The sequence below is a fragment of the Plectropomus leopardus genome, chromosome 10, assembly GCF_026936395.1.
Source record: "Plectropomus leopardus strain MGB_pleo_1.0 chromosome 10, ASM2693639v1, whole genome shotgun sequence".
NCBI lineage: Eukaryota > Metazoa > Chordata > Actinopteri > Perciformes > Serranidae > Plectropomus > Plectropomus leopardus.
Genome location: NC_142185.1, coordinates 6484482 through 6505477, shown reverse-complemented (window position 1 = coordinate 6505477; position 20996 = coordinate 6484482). Strand labels below are relative to the sequence as shown.

Sequence of the window (20996 nt, the reverse complement as noted above, 5' to 3'; positions counted from 1 at the left end):
TGCACGTTGCACCAGTTTGAAAATGTATTGCATGTATTTACAGGCCTATATATACATACATTTACATTATACACAACATATCCATTTGGAATTTATACATTGGTAAGTAGAAATAACTCAAGCAGGCACTTCTTATAACCAACATGATGCAAAGTACCTAATAATAGTAGATGTACAATACTGGTATTTTGCCATTTTTTAACATTCTATTATCACTCTTTCAGTTATTTCAGGCTCTGTTACTTCTGCATATAGAAGACATTCCAGACATGCAGCAATCCTTCATGATCTTTCATTCAAAGACAATAACAATTAAAAAGCTTGCAGGAAATATTTCCATAAAAAGTTGAATTGAGAATATCACTCAATATGACATAACATAAATACAAGCAGATCTTTTCCTTTAAACTTTTGTTATACGACTAAATGGTCCCTGTTTCTTTCTGTCATATTTTTTAGTGAATTTAAACCCTATTTAATAGTTAATCCATCAAAATGATTCAGTTATTTGAAGAGTCATCTGTTACAAAAATCAAACATCCTTGTTTGAGTGAATAACGCTGAGAAACAAAGAACCTATTTCTGCTGTTTGTTATTTTAAGTCAGTGGAATTTGTTCTTGATAAATTTTCCACCACCCTGCTGATTATTGGTGCATGCAGTTGAAATCCTTCATCTGGAAACGTCTGACCACCTCTGGCATCAGATTGGACGTCTTCATGTGAACTCTGTGATGCTGACGTTGACAAAGAGGGAGGAGGGAGGGATGGCCGTTCCGTCTTTAGAGAGCAGGTGTATGTGACGATATCCTGGAGAGGGACACACATCGACAAGAACTGGAATTAGAGCTCAAACGGAGATGTGATGAGTAAATCCCGCCTCTGGAATTTGACACAGCACATGATTTAATCTCTGCTCACCTGCTTGGATGCACTCAAACGGGAGAGTAAACTGTCCAACAAAATCGTTTCTGGAAGCCTTATCGTAGTCCTCCACCACAAAGCGAACCAGGGCCAGCTCAGGGGCATGGATGACAAAATTCAAAGTTTCATTCCACACTGGGTTAAATCCTGCAGGTAGAGGGCAGTAAAAGGTTGAGTATCACCAACTGTGACATGACTTTCTATTTTAGGTCATCTTTTTTTTTTCTTTTTAATTTAGTCTTTTTTAATTAAGCTGAGTATAAACAAAAACATAAAAAAACAATCATCAAGCAAACCTAATATAAATTCAAACAAATAGATAACCAATATGCAAAATAGAAATAAAAATGTATTAACAAATAACAATATGTAATGGCTAAAACTCAAAATACAGGATAATAAACATGCCATGGTCCAGATTTGTACTTCAAGGCATTTACAGTCCACTAAAATGAGATGAAAACTGAAAAAAACTAAAATCTTAGAAAATAGGTTTGATTTCTTTCAAAAACTCAAAGAAAAAACTTAGCAAGCAACTTGGAAAGAAATGCAAACTGGAAAATCCAAATAAAAGGTAAAAAGAAATGAAATTAGGTAAGAGTGATTATTAGATGTAATTTAAAAAAAAAAAAAAGAATGCCCAGGAAGCTGAAGACTATTTATCAGTATAAGTCTCTAAATTATATATTTAAAATAATGCTACAGGAATAAAAACAAAAAAAAGTGTTCAGTTTGTTTTCATTTTTAGCACTTCCTTGGGGTCATTTTCTTGGGGGTGATCTTGTTTGTTTGTTTTTTTGCTTTTTTCTCTTATTTTCAGGCAAATTTCTTCTAATTTTTTACTGATTTTTCGGTAATTCCTGGGCCCTTTCTGTCACTCCCTGCCCCATGGTTTTAAAAGAAATCAAGCCAACTTGCTCAGGTTTCAAAGGGTTAAACGGCAGTAATGGTGGCAGAGTGTCCAAGTTTACGGACTTTTGCAGATTATTCCACGTATAAGTTGCATTCTAAGAGAAAAAAATAGTATAGTAAAAAATTGTATGGGCCCATATCACCCATTTTTACACATTGCAATCTATTAAAGAGGTCATTTAAAAAGCACAGCAACTGGTGGAATCAAAACCAATAGAGGAATGTTTCTTTGAAAGTATTGAATGTTCAAATGTATCAAGTGCTTTAAATATAAGCAGAGCAGCACGAGACATTTTGCTATCCACGGCTGTTGCAGTGTCATTTTAAACCAGAAAGCTTGCAGAGATGGTACTGTGAATTGTGCAATACATGCACTATTTGCATTTATTAAAAGTGAACATGCTACCATTGTTGTTAATGTGACTGGTCTCTTCCTTGGCATGGTCCTGTGGGACTCCGTAGATCTCCACTCTTACCAGGGGGTCTACAATAGAGCCCTCTTTCTGATTCACCTTTGGGAGCTGCTGCCCACTGATCACCTGATAAACACACACACATATTTGCATAAAGGAAATACACACCACTGCAGTGTACAGCACAGAAGAACACATTACACAACTTCTCTTATTTTATTGTTATTCTATGTTTTTCTGACATATTCTGCAACGCCACGCCTTCCATTGACACACTGACAGCAGCTGGCCATTGAAACCATAAGCAAATTCAATTTACATGCAGTTCTGAACCTGTATGGATAAGCGGAGTGGTTTATAGTCCTGCCGCTCCTCAGGTTTCTCTGGACTGAACTCAGTGTTGCCGTCTCTCATGAAGTCCGGCTTGAGGACGTAGCCGCAGCAGCTGTTCTGCCTGAACAGACCATCATTCAGATCCATCTCCAGACCTGCCGTCTGGAAGTTCAGAGCCACTTTGGGAAAAAGAGGGAGAATAATGAAATTAACTAGGATTTTTTTGTTTTTAACTGTGGCTGGCTGTATCACATGATTTTCCAGACTCAGTTATCTGTCATGTGATAAGTCCAGCACAAGACTTTTATCAAGAACAGACGGCGTCAGTTTGAGCCCTTGTGACTTGTGACAGGAAGCATCTGTCCTGTTAAAGTCCTCCAGCTGCTGGGCTGGTGCTCTGCGTCTAACCCTGACCTCCCTGCAGGAGGGGGTGGGGGTGGCAGTGAGGACACGCACAAAGAAAGTGACACCTCAGTACACGAACATAAAAGAGACAGTATATTTACATGCATCACATATTCAGATTGCGAGTGATAGAAGCTGCATACCATACAATGGTATTTTTAGGATTTTAGGACATTTCTGTTTTAGGAGGATTTTAGGATATTTCTGTGACTTTAAAACATTTTGGGTATTTAAGGACGTTTCTAAGGTTTTAGGACAATTCTTAGATTTTAGGGTGTTTCTAGGATTTAAGGACATTTCTCGGACTCTGGGACATTTCTAGGATTTGAGGCAATTTCTAAGATTTAGGACATTGGGGGCTTAGATAGGACCTCTGGGGGGTTGCGCCAAATACATTTTTCCCAAAGATGGTTTCTGTTATCTTGGGTATTTCTGATCACACTGCTGTATGTCCAAGTGTTTGTTTTTCTAAAAGTTTGGTCTTAGTTATATAATGCTTCAAAAAAAGGATTGATGTCATGATTGACAGCTGTGTGTGCCAATCATTGCGTTGTGATCAATGATTCTGCTCATGATTGGTCGGATGGGTGTATGGGTAGGACCTCCAACACCTTGGACATGTTACTGCGCACATTCTGGCTCCAAATAACATCACCAGCACAAGATGGCAGCAGCTGTATCTGGGATATTTTGATTTCATTTTTGCATCATTGCGGTAGGTGGAGATGAGTCATCCATCTTTACATTCAGTCTATGTTTGAAACTATCAACCATATCAAAAATGCAGCACACCTTCATTTGTGGTTTCTTTGCTGTTCAGACCCTTGCATTGGCGAGAAAAAAGGTTCAAGGTTAAAGGTTTTCATTGAGCAGCAACAGCATTATTTTATGTTGGAGTTATATGTCAGAAGTGCTATTCATATATGGCAAATTACACTGCCAAATGACTGGATTGACAGCACTAACCCTGTTTATAACCATGCCCTGGATCCTTAGCATCAACTTGTCTTCATGCATTCATTGCGATATTACATGCAGTCAGCATGTCAGCCCCATGCTGCAGTGTTGGACCAGCTAAAGACGTTAGGACACTGTGGTAATAAGACTGGCAACAGGAGACAGCAGTGTGTTTAAATGCAGAGTTTGGTTAAACCAGCAGAGGGCGGCCGTACTCTCACCTATCTGGCAGCCCAGGTTCCACATCTCCTGCGGGTTGTAGTTGGAGGAGTCCGTCCTGAGACCACTGGGATAAATCCTGCTCAGCTGCCGTGTGTTGTACTGCACAAAATCTGTCCCTGGACAGAGAACAACATGTAAAACATTTTATAGTCATAAAGCAGCCATATTATTTTATCTGAGGAATATGACATAAGATTTAACTGTTCTCCATTCTTTTTCAAAATACCCGTCCCTTCATGTCCATGGTACCTGCGTCCTTAGCAAGCTTCTTGGCCTTAGACTCAGAGAAAGACGACATCTCATCGCATTTGGCGTGTGAGCGAGCATGCTCAAAGCCATGGAAGTGCACGCTTTTGCAGTAAACCACCAAGTCTGACAACTCCTTGGACAGTTTGGACTTTGATTTCTGCAAAAGAGGAGAAAAGAAAAAATTCATTTAAATCACTTCCAACATTAATAACATACAGTTTGAAGGTAACTCTGTAAATAAGAGGCCAGTGATTACATAACTACCCCATAATTTGTTTACTGATGAAATTGAATTGCATCATTTTCTTGTGGAAAAAGTTTGTCCACAACAGATCAAAGTTGTATTAAATTAGTGCAGGAAAAAAGTTGGAAATTCTTCTGGAAACATAAACATAAACTAATAATTACAAATGTATTTGTCCCAAATTAATAATGAAAAAAAGTTGCAAGTAACAAGACTAAAATAAATTTACTTTATTTATTTTCCCCATTATTAGAAGTTTGGAAGAAATATGTGAGAGCTGTTCTTTATTGCTTTGGTAATTTACATGAAATTGGCAGAAAATAATCATACTGTAACCAAACGGCAACTACAGGCATACTAAATGTTCATGTTTTTATGAATGATAAAATGCAATTAAATTTCTACCCTCGTGAGCCTCAGATTATTTCTTCAGTAACCTGCTCCCTCCAACAAAGCATCACTTCTTTTAGAAACCACACACATGCGACTGATGCATACAGTATAAAGTACTTTTACATTCTAATATACCTGCAGGACAGCAACTACTGTAAACAGGAAGCTTGTTTCATTACTCAGCTACAGAAATATTCAAGTGCTGTCTTCACTTTTTGCCACTCAAAATAAGCAATTATTGCATATATTTGTAGATATTCAGCACTATTATATTATTTTGATCTTTTTTTTCCAAGTAACCATTTTGGCTATTTACAATTTGGAGTGGATGTGTTGTTTCTTTTTATATTTATGTAATTTTTTAAATATAATATGTACACATGTTACATACAGCTGAAAAAGAGAAAGGAAATGTTTACACTGTATTATTGTTGATAAAAGCTAAATAAAACTAAAGTTCTAAAGAAAAAAGTCAATAAATGTGTGTAAAATAATTAGCATCCTCCTCTCTCTCCCTTATCATTTTTAATTAAACCACTGAAATCACAAATGCTTTCATATCACAAATTAACACATATTTTGAGAACAGCTTTGAAAATACTGTGTTTTTGATTGACCTGCCTGGATAAATATGAAATGCAGAGTTTGGTTTATTTCCCACAGCTAAGGAGACACACACTGAACGCTGTTTTCTTTCTCACTTCACTAACTTTCTTCTTTCTGCCATATCTGTCTTATCTTTAATATCCCTGTTTCCTGTTTCTTTTCACTATCTCTCTTCTTTTACTCCAGTCTCGCCTCACTGTCTCTTATGTCCCCACACCGTTTCCTGTCTTTCTCAGCAATCAAGTTCTGTTCACTTCTGTCTTGATTCACCGTCACTTTAGATATAATTCTGTCTTCATGTCCTGTCCTCACTTCCACTGTCTACAGGCAGTGGTGGAGGAAGTATTCTGATTTTCTACTTCAGCAAAATGACTAAAACCACACTGTAAAAATACTCATTAATATGTTCAGTGAAAGTCTTGCATTAAAAATTGGTACTTAAGTAAAAGTATAGTCAGAAACATGTACCTAAAGTATTAAAGTAAAGTACCCAATTTGAGGAGGGAAAAAACCCTCTAAATTACTCAAAATATGACTAAACGTAGAACATGGCTTAAGCATTTATCAAAAACAGTTGCCAATTAATTTTTTTGACAATCAGCTAATTGTTTAATCAACTAATTGTTTCAGCTGTACTTGTGTCAATTGTTGGGTAGTTTAACCCTTTTAAACCTTGGCAAATTGGTTGAATTTCTTTCAAAAACATAAGAAATTACCTAAAAATTAGTAAGCAATTAGCAAAATAAAATAAAATACAAGAAAGGGACCTGGGAAAGGTGCCTGAAAAATCTAATAATTTAACATGTAACATAAGTTTCAATTATGTAATTATAATAATTATAAAAATATTTTTTCCCTAGCTTATGTTTTTTCTATTTTTTCCACTATACATATTTCTCTAGCTTTTTAAAAAAAATTCTCTAAATCTATTAATTTGTTGAACATTTTTTTCCCAAGTTGCTCATTGCCTTTTTACTTATGTTTTTAAAAGAAATTATGCCAATTTGCTCAGGGTACAAAGGTTTAAATACTGATAAAAGACATCTAAAAGCAGCACAAGGAAAGTGATGTCACTCCAGGTTTCAAAGGGTTAATTTATAATAAAACATCATATTCTATAAACATTTCGTAAGCTTTTCATGAAAAATATTAATGTGTAAAGTAACTAGTAACTAAGGCTTTAAGATAAATGTATTTAAGTGAAAAGTGCAATATTTCCCTCTGGACTGTAATAAAGTAAAAGTATGAAAAGAACAGACTCAAGTAAAGTACAGGTACCTCAAACTTGTACTTAAGTACATTACTAAAATGTATATATACTTAAATATATATATAATAAATACATACTTCAAATGATCTAAAAGCAATAACATTTTAATGAATCTCGTGTCTTTCAGATTGAGCTTAAAGCATCAAATTGTTATACCTTTGCATTGTGGTTCAAACCCTCAGCGGGTGGCTCCTCTGTAGGCAGATTTCCAGCATCATCGTTGGCCATCTCTTCCTCATCACTAACTTCATCTGTCAGAGTTTCATCCAGAGAGTCTCCTGGATCACTGATCTTTTTAGCTTTCAGCAGAATTTTCCCCTTCAGCTCCTATAACAGACACCAACACAAGCACAGAAGGGTCAGAGCTCTTCTTCTTCATGCTGGCTCTGATCCACCTCATTTGTAGTATTTTTCTGTTCAATCCAGTTCCATAAAAAAAAAACAATGTGCTGAATGAGTGCTGGAATGTGGGATGTCACACTTCTTGAGGACTTGTTGTCTTCAGTACCCAGAAAAAAAGTTGGTCCATCTTCCTGCACTTTGTTGTTTCCTAAGTAAATGCAGCAAAGAACCACTACTTAATCGCCAAAACCCTCAGTGGAATTCCTCGCAGCATTTATGTGCCATTACTTCAAGTTAGCATTGATTGTCTTAAGTGCTCTAATGGGAAAGAGTTTGGAAGTTACAGTATACTATGGCTGTGCTTTTATGATCATTGTAAGATGGATGTTTAGACACACACCAGCCATTAATCTTTAAAATGTCTCTGAATTCCTAATGATGCCAAAGTTTTCCGAGATCAGACTGTCTGAAAACATTTCATTCCTAAAAGTTAATCAAAGCAGAATGTTTACTGACGCTTTGTATCAGATAGATCCCGATATAAATGTATCACTAATTGTAATGGAATAGATTTATGTCATCATAAGTTCCCAAGTTCAATATACCGTTTACACGCATTAACCCTCTTATTGAGTTCATGTCAAAATTTATTAGTTTTGAGTTATAATTTGTAAATAATCTATATTGACTCTAAACCTCTTTTCTAATCATTTTCTTTTAATCGATTAATTGATTGGTTGAGGAAAAACATTACACCTGCACACTTCATGCCACACAAGTTTATCGAAGACAATGTTTTGATCCTACTTGGATCGTCAGGTCAAAATGAATAGAACTGTTTAAGTTAAGACAGAAAATCACCAAAATTGAAGTGTTAAGTCTAAAACTGCGATATGCAAACACTATGTAAAAGCTACACTTTAACAATGTCTCCCCGTAACCCTCATACTTATTCCATAGTGTAATTTCTGTGCTCCAGGTGTAATTTCGTTTTCCTCATTTACGCCATTTTTTGATTGCTGTACACCTACATGACGTGCGAATAACTACCCTCTCTCAATGTTTGCTGTTAGCACAAAACACGGAAGCCCTATAGCTGTGGTAATGAGAATGTCATATGTTCTGCAGGTATCTGGTGACAGACCTAAGTATTGGACAAACTGAAATTATGACCCAATGACGGTGATATATGAAAAATCAAGGTCACCAAAGTTAAAATCACATTTCATTATCTGGGGACCATCAATGTCTCGACTATTTTTTTAATGGCACTCCAACCAATTATGGTCCAAACAACTCAAATTTTAAATGTAAAGATGGTGATACTAAAGATGGAGATAAGGGGATCACCAAAGTCCAAATGGTTCATCCTCTGGGGACTAGGAGCGTTTCTATAAAAGGCTATGACAATCCATCTGATAGTTCACAATCATGTTTCTTTGTAAAAGTTTTACAAAAGGTTGACAAAGAACACAAAAAAGAATGCCAGGGTGTATTGCCCTATTAAGTGCATATCTGGCCAAATATAAGAAAACCCAGATGCACACCTGTGGAGAGGGAAGCTGTTGAGGGACCTGGCCATCCAGCAGGGTGGTCAGTAGTGTGTCACCTAAGATTTGGCTGAGGTGCTGAGCCATGACTGTCTGCTGCTCCACACCACAGTGATTCTCAATCGACAGGATGACTGGGAAGTCCGATACCTATCAAACAAGAAAGAGAGGACATAATTCTGGCTTTAAAAGCTCATCTGTTTTCTGTCTTACTTATGCTATAATTATATCAGCTCCTAAAAAACGCAGTGGTAAAAGTGTTGTATTGACTTTTCAATGAGGTTGAGTTTCCACAATTCTCCAGAACAGTTTCTTCATCACATCTTCCCTAAAGTTGAGTAGGAAAGTTTTAGTGGCACCAATAAAGAAGTAGAGACATGTGAGAAGTTTCCTGGTTGTTTTCCATGTAGGTCAGTCAGCGGGGGTACATAATTCCAGGGGCAGGGAGGTTTACCAACTGCTCTTTGTGTGCTTTGCACTTTTCTGGGCACTCAGATACTCTTGTGAGTGGGACTTCTAACTGCTCTAAAGGGTTGGTTTGCCCAGAACAGAAAAACAATTTTTTTAGATTGCTGTTAGTCATAAGAAGCCAAAACTTTCCTTTCATTTGGATTTTATTTGTGGTGGTCATGGCAGTAAAGAATATCAACAGCAACATCTTGTTTCACAATGTTATCCTCGTTATTCTGGAGAATCCAGAGTTTTTATAGAAAATATTCCAAATGTTCCAATTCAAACTGTTCACAGAAAGGTGTTGCAAGAAAATGTTCATTTTGAATTTAATGAAAACCTGACCAGAATAATTGCTGAATAATGCTAGGAGTAAGTGGTGAACTTTTGTGTGTGTGTGTATTATCTGGGTGAATTAACTGTTTAACCAGCGCTGCTCACCTTGAAGGCATATTCCTTCAGCGTTGAGACGACGTCTCTAAAAAGAATCTTGGAAGTCAAAGTGTGACCGTGATACACGACGGGTTCCCCATCACTGCCGTCCCAGCAGTCCACCTCTACACAACGGCAGCCTCTCTTCAGGGCCCTACACACACACACACACACACACACACACACACACACACACACACATCGTGTTTCAGTTAAAAGTATATGATACATTTCAATCTATGAATACACCATTTTTATCTATGACTTTGCCTGTCCGTATAAGGAAATCAAAATAAAAGTTAAAAAAAGTCAACTCGCTCATCTCTGAGACGTACATTAAATTTCCTTCGGTATGCTTTTGTGTGATTATCTAACCTCTGTTTCAGTTAAAGCAGGTATCAACCCTTTTAAACTTGGGCAAATTGGCTTGTTGGGAAAAAGACAAAGGGCAACAAAAGAAGAAATAACTAAAAAATTGGCAAAAAATAAATTCAAAAAAGAGTACAAGAAAATGACCTGAAAATTAGTTTAGAAAAAACAAAACATAACAAAAAACAAAAGAAAATGATCTGAGAAAGGAAAAAAATGTAATAATTTTGTAACAGAATTTTAAATACATAATTATATCAGTTATGAAAATAGTTTTTCCCTAGCTCTTTTCTCTTACTAGTCTTACTATACAGATATTTATCTAGCTTTTTAAAAGTAGTTTTCTAAATCTATGAATTTGTGTAACATTTCTTACCAAGTTGCACATTACCTTTTTTCCCCCATGTTTTTGGAAGAAATTGTGCCAATGTGCTCAGGTTTCAAAAGATTAAATACTTGTGAAGGCATCTGACAGCAGCATAAGAAAAGCGATGTCACTACAGGTTTCAAAGGGTTAAGCATAGACAGAGCTGCATGTGTTGTGTGCAGTAGCCCTCACTGGATGTAGGCCTCCAGGCTGCTCTGTCCTCGCAGCTGGTCCTCCAGCAGGTAGGTGTTGTGTGAGGAGGAGATGAAGTAGTGGCTGAGCGGCTGGCTCATGTCCTGATGAAGATCCAGATGTTCAGATTTAAATATGGAGCCCTCCTGTGAGCACAGGTAGATCTGGAAGCCATCTAATGACATGGCGCCTTGTTTCTTTGCTGAACAGAGGATATGATACGATAAGACCTCAGTATTCACAGTTCAAGAGGCAGTGAAGGTCACATGGTATATGTCTTAACCAAGTTGCTGGAATAAAAGTACAAGCTGACTGAAACACAAGCATCTACACACTCAAATGACTTGTTATCAGTATTGCAAATTGCAGGTGAATTGCTATAAAAATTTGCTATGGATATTAAATTGTAGACGGCATTATGTTTTCATGTTGTCCTCTTAAAAACACTTTGAGGGGAATTTGGACAAACGTTGGGGAATTTGGACAAACGTCACCTTGGACTTAAGGGTGAACTAATTAAATTGTAGTGGCCAACGGTCGAGGTAACTGTGTACTTGTGTGTCTCAATCTTGTGAACGCAATATTTCAACACCTTGAGGGGAGTTTTTCAAATTTGGCATAAACGTCCACTTGGACTCAGCAATAAACTGATTAGAATTTGGTGTTCAAAGGTCAAGGTCACAGTGACCTTGCATCCAGCTAATGCACATGAACACTATATCTCAAAAAAGCCTTGAGATAATTTCCTCAAATTTGGCAAAAATTTGCACTTGGACTAGAGAATGTACTGATAAGACTTTGGTCGCCAAAGTAGAGGTCATTGTGACCTCATCTGTCTCCTTCTCATGAACACAATATTACAGGGATGCCTTGAAGGATTTTTTTTTCAAATTTGGAACAAACTTCCACTTAGAGTCAAAAATGAACAGATTAGATTTTAAAGGCCAAAGGTCAAGGTCACTCTGACCTTGCATCTGTGTCATTCTCATGAATGCAACATCTCAGGAACACCTTAACGGCATTTCTTCAAACATCCACTTGAGTCAAGGATGAACTGTTTTGAATTTGGTGGTTTACGTTTAAAGGTCAAGATCAACGTGACCTCATAAAACCTATTTTTTGGCCCTAACTCAGGAATTCTTTTGCTAATCATGAGAAAATTTCACACAAATTTCAAAAAGGATAAAATTATGAAGTAACAACATTTTACCGTGTATCTAAAAGGTCAAAGATCAACTTCATTGTCACATAATGTTCTGCAAAAACACTTTTCTGGCTGAACGTTAACATCATAGGTCAAGAAGAGAAGGGGAGACATTTGGTCAGACACTGAATTGGTGACACTAATCTTTGGTGGCCTTGGTATGCTGCCTGTACTCAGGCTCAAAGAGATGCTCATATGACTCTTTTTTTTCTAAAAATATAGTCATGAGACCCAAAGCTGTGAATACAAGATTTCAGTGTGCAGATGCTTTTATCTCCAGTTTGTGACAATATTCACAAACAAAAGGTCTTTTTTTTGTGTGTCATTATGCACTGATATCACATATGTCATTATAATTTGCCACATTTCCTTGAATCCAGTGCTCTTTTAATCAGTTCAAACACTAAAATCTAACACTTGAAAACACATCTTGCATAAAAACAATAATGTTAATCTGATAAAAATGTGGAACCTTAAAATATACAAAACTCTAACAAATACATCACCTTAAGCATTTTGGATTATAAAAAAACATTTTACATTGCTAATATCTACCTTTTCTGATCTGCTGTAGACACTGAAATATTGTGTGTCTATATACTAATGTGTAAAGTAAGTATAAGTTAGAAAAGTACTGAGAAAATTTCAATTGGCATTGGATTAATAATGGATTAATACTCAAGTAAAATAGTTTAGTACATAATTTGAGTTAATGTACTTGGCTACATTCCACCACTGCTGCTGTCAGTCAGACATCTTTACCTGACTCAGATGGTTCGTAGCGATCAATCAGCTCCTGGGCATGCTGGGAACTCTTCTCTCCCTCATGCTGCTCAACACTCAGGAAGTTCTCCAGCTCCTCTAACATTAACTTCTCTCCATCTCCGGAGTAATCCTGGAACACCTTCCACACTTCATCCCTCTGAGTCAGCATCTTATAGAAATGGACAAACTGCTCGATTTCCAAAGAGCCACTCTCGTATTTATCAGCCATCTGTGGAAATAAAGGAAGAGCTTTAGTTATGTATTTGTTGCAATGTTTATTATCTATTTAAATGCTGTACTATAACATTGTAGCTAATGTGTCACATCAAATGGAGTGTGAGAAGAGCTCTGAAATGTAATTTAATAAATCTCACATTCAAAGTTAATTAAACTAAATTCTTACAATTTACACCAAGATGCAACAATATCCAAAGCAGTTCAAAAGCTCACCGTGAAAAGATGCAAAGCATGCTCCTCATTCATGTCCACGTTCATCATCTTCAGCAGTTTCCGCACCTCTTTGAAGTTCATCTTTCCGTCCTTGTTTTTGTCCGCTTTCTGGAACCAGTCCAAGACCCACCTGACAAGACGTTGAGGACAACGCCAGCGAACAAGAGTTGTGGAATAACAATTCAAATGTAAAAACTTGATTTCTCCATTTAAAAATGTTACAATCAGTTGGAGAGCTCTATTAGTATAATTCACTGTTCATATAATCTCATGGGTAGAGCAAACTTCAATGTTTTTGTATTATTTCTGTTTTTAGTTGTTTTTTTTCTAGCTAGTCATAGGGTCATCGCCACCCTCATGTCCAATATGGTCCCTTCTGGCTCCAGAAATCCATGATGCAAACAAACAAAATACCAAAATACCATAAACCAATAGGTGAAGTCATGGTGGCTCCTTCCATTACAGTCTATGATGTAAAGTTTAAACAAAACCACCCAGATAACTGGCTAACAACATAATCTAGCTTTGAGACATCAGCCTCAGGTGCTGCTGATTCTTTATAGTGGTAGATATGATTAGAGGATGAATGTAGTTTATTGGAGAATGCATTAGACACTTTGACAGCAGTTGCCCTCTCCACTTCACTTATTGATTTGATAACATTAAAGAAATCCATTTAACAGAAACTGCAATTGCAAGCAAGCATGAAGTTGAAACAAACAATGAGGCATTATTATTAAAGATGGTTTTCATTAGTCATCAAATTAATTTCTTAGTACTTTTAGTCTTAATGTCTTCAAATATGTGATCTTGGACCATCCACTTCCCCTAGATGAAATTAAAATATACCCATACTTTTTCTCCCGCTAGTGTAGCCAGATGAAAGTATCAAAGCACCTGTAGTTTTAGAACACAGGAAATGTACTCTGATAAAAATGTTGTGGAGGAGGGCACCCACACCCTCCCGTTAGCTTGTCCCACCAACATTTTCAGTGCTTTCTACGCCCGTATCTCCAATCTATCACCACTTTATATTATTAGCCTATAATATGACACTCTTTGGGGGAGATCACACTTTTAGCAAGACTACTTTCAGTTTTGTTCAAAGAAGACAGTTTGAGTCTGTGTTTTTCATAAAATACCAAACAGTAAGCGTCTACAGTAAAAGGATACTGGTCCAGCCTCTCCTTCTCATCCATTGTTTGAGCCTTTCGAATCAGCTTACGCACTCCCTGGATCCAGGCCTGAGCTTCTTCTGGTGACTCAGCCACAAGGTCCAGGTTGCCTTGGCGACCGTGAAACACCAAAGTGAAGCAGAGGTCAGCGTGGAACTCCTCAGCAATGCTCAGCAGGACCTCCGACTGGTGGCCCTCACGCACTGCCTCCACCTCAGTAATCGAGACTGGCAAGGACAAAGAAACTGGATAATGAAGCTGTTTGGGCTGATAAATACTTTTGCCATGAATTTTGATATGTACAACCAATTGATATGAAGTGAACTTGGGGCTTGGGGATAACACCTTCATTTCTGTATGGTAAATATGTAGCTGGAACCTGCAGCCTCTCAGATCAGCATCACGACTGGAGATATTGTGGAACAGTTAACCTGGCTTTTTCAGAAGTAAAAAAAAAAAGGCAGTCGACACATCTTAAACTAACACTATGTTTTTAATCAGCACAAAAGCTGAACTGCAAAAACCAACACAACCACCAAAACCAGTGATGCCTCCTACCCTAATGAAATTCTTATCTCTGACACACGCTTTGACAAAGATGATCAGGAGAGAGCCATTAAGACTGTGCTTCCTGCAGACCATCAAGCGCTAACATTTTTTCCGACTGGAATGTGCGGTGCTTTGAATAAGATTAGCTGGTCCTGAGAGCATCTCAGAAACGTGCTCAGGCCATGGCCGTACCTATCACTGAGGTCCCCAAGGGCAGGACCTCTATATTTTAGAAGTATGCAGTTCCTTTTTTAAAAAGGAGCTTTAGGGGCCTTTGGTACGTTATTTTAGGGAACAATGAGTAAGAACAGAAAGAGTATTCATTATTTTTTATATCTAACCATCAAAGTAGATCAATCATAGTTTGGGCCCTTTAATTGGGGGGCTGATAGAAAAGTCCAGCACTGATTATTATGATTATTCTATCATTTCCTCATACAGGGTCCATCCAATAATTATGCTGTTCTCTACACCCTCAAGCTAATCAATCCAGACTAGTGTAGGTGGTGTAGAAATGCAGGATTTCTTTTTTTTTATTTCAATTTTTTTTTCTGGTGGAGCACCCCAAGACCCACCACCAGTTATGTATCTTGTATGATTTATGCTTCTGCCCACTGACACGGTTTAAAGCTCATGTTGTCCATTATTTGCTCTCCAAATGTCTTAAAATGCACGTATTTAGATCAGCGAATTCTCAAGAGATCATGCCCTGATGAACCCCCATAGCAAGCTTGGTTTTTGGACCTCAGTGTTTCTAAAACCTTGCATACGGCCCTGTTCAGGGCCTCAGGTTGAAGATGATGCTAAGCAGCTAACTGAGGTCTTCAGTTAGTTGCCTAGCATCATGTTCAACCTGTCACTGGCCCAAACAACGTTCTTTAACCACTTCCATCCTCCCTGTGCCAAAACACTACATGAAGATGAAGCATCCTCTAGTGTTCTCTTAAAACACGGTATGGTACAGTTCCCTTGAGGGTGCCCTTCTAGTGGAGAAAACACAGTTGAGTGCCTTTAAGGGTGTTCTTCTAGTGGAGAAAACACAAAGTGCCCTTTCAGTGAAAAAAACAAACAAACAAACATGCCATTGTTCAAGGCCATCTACAGAGCCCTTAAACGGAGAAAATATGATACAGTGCCCTCCAGGGTTTCCTTCCAGTAGAGGAAAATGTGATGAATATGTCTGTATAGTGCCCCTCAGAAAACACAATTAAGTGTCCTCAAGGGTGCACTTCAAGTAAAGACAACCTGATGAAGTGCCATCACAGGGCCATTTCAGTGGAGAAACCCTAATGAAGTACTCTCTGGGTTCCCCTCCAGTGGAGAAAACATCATGGAGTGTGCTTTCAGTGAAAAATCATGAAGTGTGATTTAGAGAGCCCTTAAGTGGAGATAATATGATGCAGTGCCTTCTTGGGTTCCCTTCAAGAAGAGAAAATGTGTCAAACTGCTCTGTATGGTGCCCATCAGTGGAAAAAACACAATTAGGTGCCCGAAAAGGTGTACTTCCAATTGAGATTACGTGATGCAGTACCATTCATGCTAATCTACATGCTTGAAAACTTTCTGTGTGCTTGTGCCTGTATTTGAACCAATTAGTCAGTATAATGCGCTATATTTTTCAACGACTGACTGAAGAGGTCATATGAATAAAACAACAGTTAATATATGAGTACAATCAAGCATGTAAAGATGCACACACACTTCTGTACTCACAAGTGGAGTGGCCTCTGCCAGCCCATCTTGACTTGTACCAGATAGTCAGGCCATCCTCAAGAAGGCGAAAATGCCGCTGCTTCTTCCACGATCGTGACTTGACTTTTCTCAGAGTCGACCCTGCCATCATCACCTTGACATCTGGGTCATCTTGGATGCCTGCAGAGTCATGTAAAAAGTCAAATGTCATGATCATGTCCTACCTCAAATACTAAACCATCAAAACTGGCAAGCCAGGGAGAGGATTTCACTACTTCAATGATTATGCCATTACTGATTCAATAAGGATGTATGGACGTTAACATTAAGCTCAACTTCTATTAGACCTTAAACTTTCAAACAAATTGCAAAATCTTCACAATTTCTCTATCCTCATTCTGTTAGAATAATATTTACTCACGTGAACTTTCAGGATCCATTTCTATTCTTGAATCATGCCAATGAAAATGTGGCGCTAAGAAGAAGCAGATGTCAGCAAACTGTTCCAGATGCTTTGCCCTGTTTCCAAACAAAATACATTTCATAAAACCTCTATGTGCATTCATTTGATGCATGAACTACCTCAACAGAAAAAGAAATCACAATATAATTTTAATCTGCAAATGTACACAGACAGTTTGCGCAACACTTTTAGCAGCTGCCTGGTTCAGACTGATAGTTACACAAAACTCCAGTTCCCTGTTATTGTAGTAAATTCATTGGGGTAGTTTATTCAGTACCTTGCTATAGGGAAACTTGATTTGAGTTGTTAAGGAAGGGCATTGCTAGTTCACTTTTTGCCCATACAGGACTTCCCTGCTGATTCATGCGAAACATGTCCATCCATCACCTTAATCAGCCATTCTGTTGTGCCTCACATAGTTACAATCAGCTGAGCAGTATAGGATCGTGACAGGAATCCTAGTTATTAAACTATGAGATCTGGGCTCAAACTCCCTGAGTTGGCAATTGACTGCTCTGCTGGAATGCTTCTGAGCAAAACACTTAATCCCCACCAGCTCAAGGTCTGATAAACCTGACATCTGTGACATGAAACTGGGGCAACCAAAAAGAGTTCTCTTAAAAGATAACTGAAAGAGACCGAACACCGACACAGTCTGCGAGAGTGTGGTTGACTTGATGCACTCAATGCCAAGGTATTTTCAGGGTGAGTCAGCATTTAAATCTTGATCCACTCACACCATCAATCTTTACTCATTATGGGCGAGCAGACTGAAAGGCTTGTGTACGGCAGCTCCTGCAGCCTTTGTGCTGACTCAGAGAAACCAGACACACTCAGCAGCCTGTACTCACCTTAGCCTCATGTGATAGAAATCAGGAGAAATATTGGTTTTTTTTTAAAGTTTGATTTTACTACATGTGACTACGTGATCACTTTAAATTAATAATTTGCAAATCTTAAAATTATTTTCCTGAGAATTTATGTATCATACAAAACTGTAGTATAGGTATCATTTTCTAACTATGCTGGTGGCTTGGCCCAAAGGTAAGACAATGTTGGTGTGACAAACTGTTGTTGTTCAATCGGTCCACCACACTGGTCTATATATTTCCACGACTGACATGTTTGCCATGAAGTCTAATGCAGACATTCATGGTTCCCTGAGGATGCACCATAATGACTTTGTTGACCCTATGACTTTTCATCTTGCACTACAATAGGGCTACATTTGTGGTTGGACCAAAATGTCTCAAACTTTTGGATGGATTGCCATTAATTTGGCTCAAACACTCACCTCAGGATGAATTGTAACAACTTTGGTGATTCACTTTACTTTTCATCATCTGGTCAAAACTGTTAATACTTTGGTTCTGACCAAATAACTGCAGAACAAATGACATTCCAATCCGCCTCAGCTAGTGCTAATTAGCAAATGTTAGCCTAATAAAACAGTAAACTAAGATGGTTAACCTGGTGAACATGATACCTGCTTAACATTAGCATTGCTATTGCGAGCATGTTAGCATTATGGTGCTAGCATTTAGCACACAGGGCTGCTAGCATGGCGAAAGATTTTTGGACTTGTAAACATATATATCAATTCTAATGGCGCATTTCCTGCAGGTCTGACAAGGACACTAGAGCATGTGTTGCTCCACTTAATTGACCACTAACGTTTTCCCTCCTTTTTTCAAAGACTGGCTGCCTCCCCCTGGTGACGTACTTTATCTTGGAATGATCCTGACTGGACAAACGGGCTGCTAGTTGGACGGTCCCTGGTTTTCTACTCAGCATTTCAAACAGGAAACAACAAGAAAGCCTGTCCATTACCTTTTCGTCATTCCATCTAAAGAATCCACCAAAGTCATTATACCAAAAGTCTATGGAGTTATTTTTATTAACAATGTAGTATGCTAGTATGTGTTGCAGGCTACAGTAATGACATATATAATATGAGTTATAGCCAAACTTATTTTAAGCCAAACCTAACCACAGTCTTTTGTTTCATAAACTTAAGGAAATAACCTAAAAACAATGCATTTTACAACGAGGAGAAACTGTACATATCCTGTAAAAATGGACGCATAGTTTGAAAAGACACAATGCATGTAACAAGCAGAAACTGACACGCAGTCCCTAAACGTCAAAAACTAATGTGGAAAGGTACTTAGTGTGTCAATTTCTTTTTGGTTATTACTACTACTATTATTAATATTAATTAATTAATGTATTTATTGTATTTAGTGTGTCAAATTTTGACATGTAGGTCCACAGATAAAGAGGCAGTATATGATGAGTTGGGACGAGATCGTGCTGAGGTTGCCCTACGTGCTGGAAAGCTTGAATCCACCACTGCTACTCTGTATATACTGAGTTATACAAGACCATTGCTTTAATAGACAGGTCAACCCAAGTCTAGCTTTTTCTATAGCCTGAAATTATACATTTGTTTCTTAGTGTTTTGAGACCTCTTATGTATCCTCACAATGTGTCTCAATAAAAGCAGACACTTAAACAGAACGAGACAAATGTACCGCAGACTTTGTGCTTATCAGTGAAAACTGTTAAATTCCTGCTATCTCTGCTGTTCACAGATAAACGTGGATCAAACACTTCCAGAAAGGAAAGGTTTTTTTTAAGTCTTTATATTTGTGTTCCTGTCTGACAGATATCCTTTCCTTCCATTGTCTCCTGAAACAACAAGATCTAGACTTGGGTTCTACTTGTTTCACAACCAAATGTGTGCCAGCCCCCCTTCAGGAGAAAGTTAGACAGAGACATAGAGTTCTCACCACAGTATGACTGACGTGATGTTAGGAATGCTTTCACAGTTGCTTCACGATTTAATATTACGCTCATATGGAAAAACACAGACTGACCATGAAAGCCAGGCTTATTTTCCACAGCTATTTGCTCCATTAACTGAAGTGCGCTTTTTATGTGTTGCACTTTCACTGCGGAGCCACGTCAAAGACATTTCTATTTCCCATCCAAGTTTTCTACTGTTGAAAGTTCAACACACCCTCCTTCGTGCCTAACATCCAGACTTTTTAAGCTTCAATTAGGTCACGTTATGTTTTATTTTTGGGGCCATGCATAAGCATGCAGATGAGTCACACATGGCCACTTCTCCAGGGAGTTCACTGACCACACACACAAACACACAGACATGACTAATCTGAGAGGACAGAAATTGGGAAACTCTCATAAAAACCAAACATGTTCATACTTTTATCTTGTGCGCTTCTGCTGTAGTTTAGTTTAAATGAGTTTTATCCATCGTAGGAATGTTCCATTTTGCCTGTACATTGAAATCTGTGTCCTGGTGTTTACCCTTGACTGCCTTTTTCCTGCACATGTGAAGAATTCGACAAACAAGTAAACAGTTCGTCCAATTAAATCCATATATAACTCCAAACAGCTGCAGGGAGTGAGGTTTGTGCACAGAAAATTAGAACCAGAGGCAGAAATATGAGACATAAAAGCATCCCTTCAGCCTCTATACAACTGCAGCTAAAGAAAGAAGGATAATGAGTCATACAACCTTGCATTTCTCCTAGATAGGGGAAAAAGAGTTTTGCTTACCAAAAGTGCAGATCTTAGCAGGGATATTGTCAGACCTCCAGATGTGGGTGCTCTGTAGGAGGCAGCTCTCCCAGGAAGGGCCCCAAGACACTGAAGGGTAGGACCCTTGATGGCCGGCCCGAGATAAGGTTCAGGGAGGTGTGTACGTCACTGGTCACTGAGATCCAGGATCAAGGAGAGTCCAGGGACTGTTAGCTGAGCTCAGGACCTTTAAAAGAATGGGAGTGTCCGAGGGGAAATCTGGCTCAGCCTCCTCTCTCCTCCCCTCTCTCAGCACTCTCACTGCTATAGGTCTGAGAAACCCGATTCCCTAGTCGCTGCTGCCTCACACTGGTACGCTCTGCTCCTACCCCTCCTCATCCTCTTCCTCCTCCTCCTCCTCCTCCTCTGCCCACCCCCTCCCCACCAGCCTTCCTTCCTTTCCTGCCACTCCCTCATTCCACCATCCGCAGTCCCCTCACTCGCTGCATCTGGTGAGGGTCACT

General features: G+C 38.4%; 1 protein-coding gene across 3 annotated transcripts; it reads right to left on the bottom strand.

Annotated features, from left to right (window-relative positions):
- Positions 1-10: 10 nt before the first annotated feature.
- plcd4b (phospholipase C, delta 4b) lies at positions 11-20830 on the bottom strand. Of its 3 annotated transcripts, none has more exons than XM_042490044.2 (16): positions 20512-20825; positions 16885-16982; positions 16485-16643; positions 14221-14449; positions 13048-13177; positions 12595-12826; positions 10629-10830; positions 9710-9854; positions 8816-8968; positions 7083-7253; positions 4414-4570; positions 4164-4280; positions 2581-2759; positions 2241-2373; positions 920-1069; positions 11-808 (listed from the first exon to the last, which is right to left on the bottom strand). In XM_042490044.2, the coding sequence occupies exons 2-16, from the start codon at positions 16901-16903 to the stop codon at positions 717-719; spliced, it is 2268 nt and encodes a 755-aa protein (XP_042345978.2). In that variant the 5' UTR covers positions 16904-16982; positions 20512-20825; the 3' UTR covers positions 11-716. The 3 variants fall into 3 exon arrangements, with proteins under 3 accessions (XP_042345978.2, XP_087939072.1, XP_042345984.2); XM_088082946.1 differs by having other exon boundaries at positions 16885-16938; XM_042490050.2 differs by lacking the exons at positions 11-808; positions 920-1069 and having other exon boundaries at positions 2240-2373; positions 2567-2759; positions 20512-20830.
- Between the last annotated feature and the right edge of the window lie 166 nt (positions 20831-20996).

Coding starts and splice junctions, on each gene's coding strand:
- plcd4b (XM_042490044.2), bottom strand. Junction 9,855..10,628: donor AGCCTGGAGGCCTACATCCA/GTGAGGGCTACT, acceptor GTGTGTGTGTAG/GGCCCTGAAGAGAGGCTGCC. Junction 4,281..4,413: donor GAAGCTTGCTAAGGACGCAG/GTACCATGGACA, acceptor TTCTCTGTCCAG/GGACAGATTTTGTGCAGTAC.